We start from the raw sequence: 1,058 nt of genomic DNA, 5'->3' as shown, positions 1-1,058 counted from the left end.
ACTTAAATGTAGTGGCCTGACTCAGGTGAAGAATCTGACTTAAAAAAAATATGTAGAAACATGCATGAGAATGTTGCATATGGAGCTCATCACAGATTCAGAAATATTTTTAAGGGTGAACATACGTACATTAACAATATAAAATTTTTGTATAGGATGAGCACAAATAATTTTTTTTAATAAATAAAATTAGTAAAATAGATAATTGATAGAAGAAAATTCAAATTTTAAGGTGGACAAATCAGACGTAGATCCAGCATCGTATGTACAGGAAGTTATGAAACCATACTTAATATTTAACACACAAATAGAAGCACAAAATACATTCAACTTCATACATAAGTACTAACCCACAAACCAAGGGATCCAAACATACACATACTTGACACAGAAGCAGGAGAACTGAGGATTTATTCTTTAGTTATATTAGTAGTTCTTCTAAGTAGCAGTAATAGCATGCTTTAGTTTGATTGGGTGAGGTGAGCGTCCATGTCTTTAGAGAGATCCACCAAGAATTGCAGAAAAGACTCGGGTGCAACCGCGTCATGAAGCTTCTCGTATTCGAGAGTCCAGTGCACGACGCTACCACCGCCAATCTTGGGCGAAGCTTGAACTGTGACTAAAAGGCTCTTGTACTCTTTCACTTTATCTCCTTCGAGCGCTCTGAAAGTAACCAACTTCTTATCATGGTCTATTGCTTCAATAACGTCCTTTGTTACTTTAGCCTTTCCATCTAAACAAAAACATAATTGTTTATTATATTTTTTTTCCTCTCAAGATTAACAAATGAAGAGAGAGCATGAAAAGGAATTATGGGTTTGTATCATACCATGCACATAACGCCAGATGACAACGGTACCGACTTTCCCCCATTCCCCTTCGTGTAAATCGCATCCTTGAACCTTGTCATAGGAAGCGTGGTGCAAATGGTGCGGTCTGTTGGCCACCATATCGTGAAACTGATCAGGAGAAGCGTTGATCTCTGCATCGGCCTCGAGCTTACCTGTCAGAGCTGAAGACATGGTGCTACTAATAGTATGGTGGTGGTTTGTTTGATG

General features: G+C 38.1%; 1 protein-coding gene across 1 annotated transcript; it reads right to left on the bottom strand.

Moving 5' to 3' along the window:
- Window positions 1–312: 312 nt before the first annotated feature.
- LOC120210780 (MLP-like protein 31) lies at window positions 313–1,058 on the bottom strand. The gene is made up of 2 exons (XM_039209456.1): window positions 830–1,058; window positions 313–733 (listed from the first exon to the last, which is right to left on the bottom strand). The coding sequence occupies exons 1-2, from the start codon at window positions 1,020–1,022 to the stop codon at window positions 462–464; spliced, it is 465 nt and encodes a 154-aa protein (XP_039065387.1). The 5' UTR covers window positions 1,023–1,058; the 3' UTR covers window positions 313–461.

The sequence above is a fragment of the Hibiscus syriacus genome, unplaced genomic scaffold (assembly GCF_006381635.1).
Source record: "Hibiscus syriacus cultivar Baekdansim isolate YM2019G1 unplaced genomic scaffold, ASM638163v2 tig00109936_pilon, whole genome shotgun sequence".
Lineage (NCBI taxonomy): Eukaryota > Viridiplantae > Streptophyta > Magnoliopsida > Malvales > Malvaceae > Hibiscus > Hibiscus syriacus.
The sequence above is the reverse complement of the archived record's forward strand: the minus strand, read 5'-3'. Positions and strand labels throughout refer to the sequence as shown.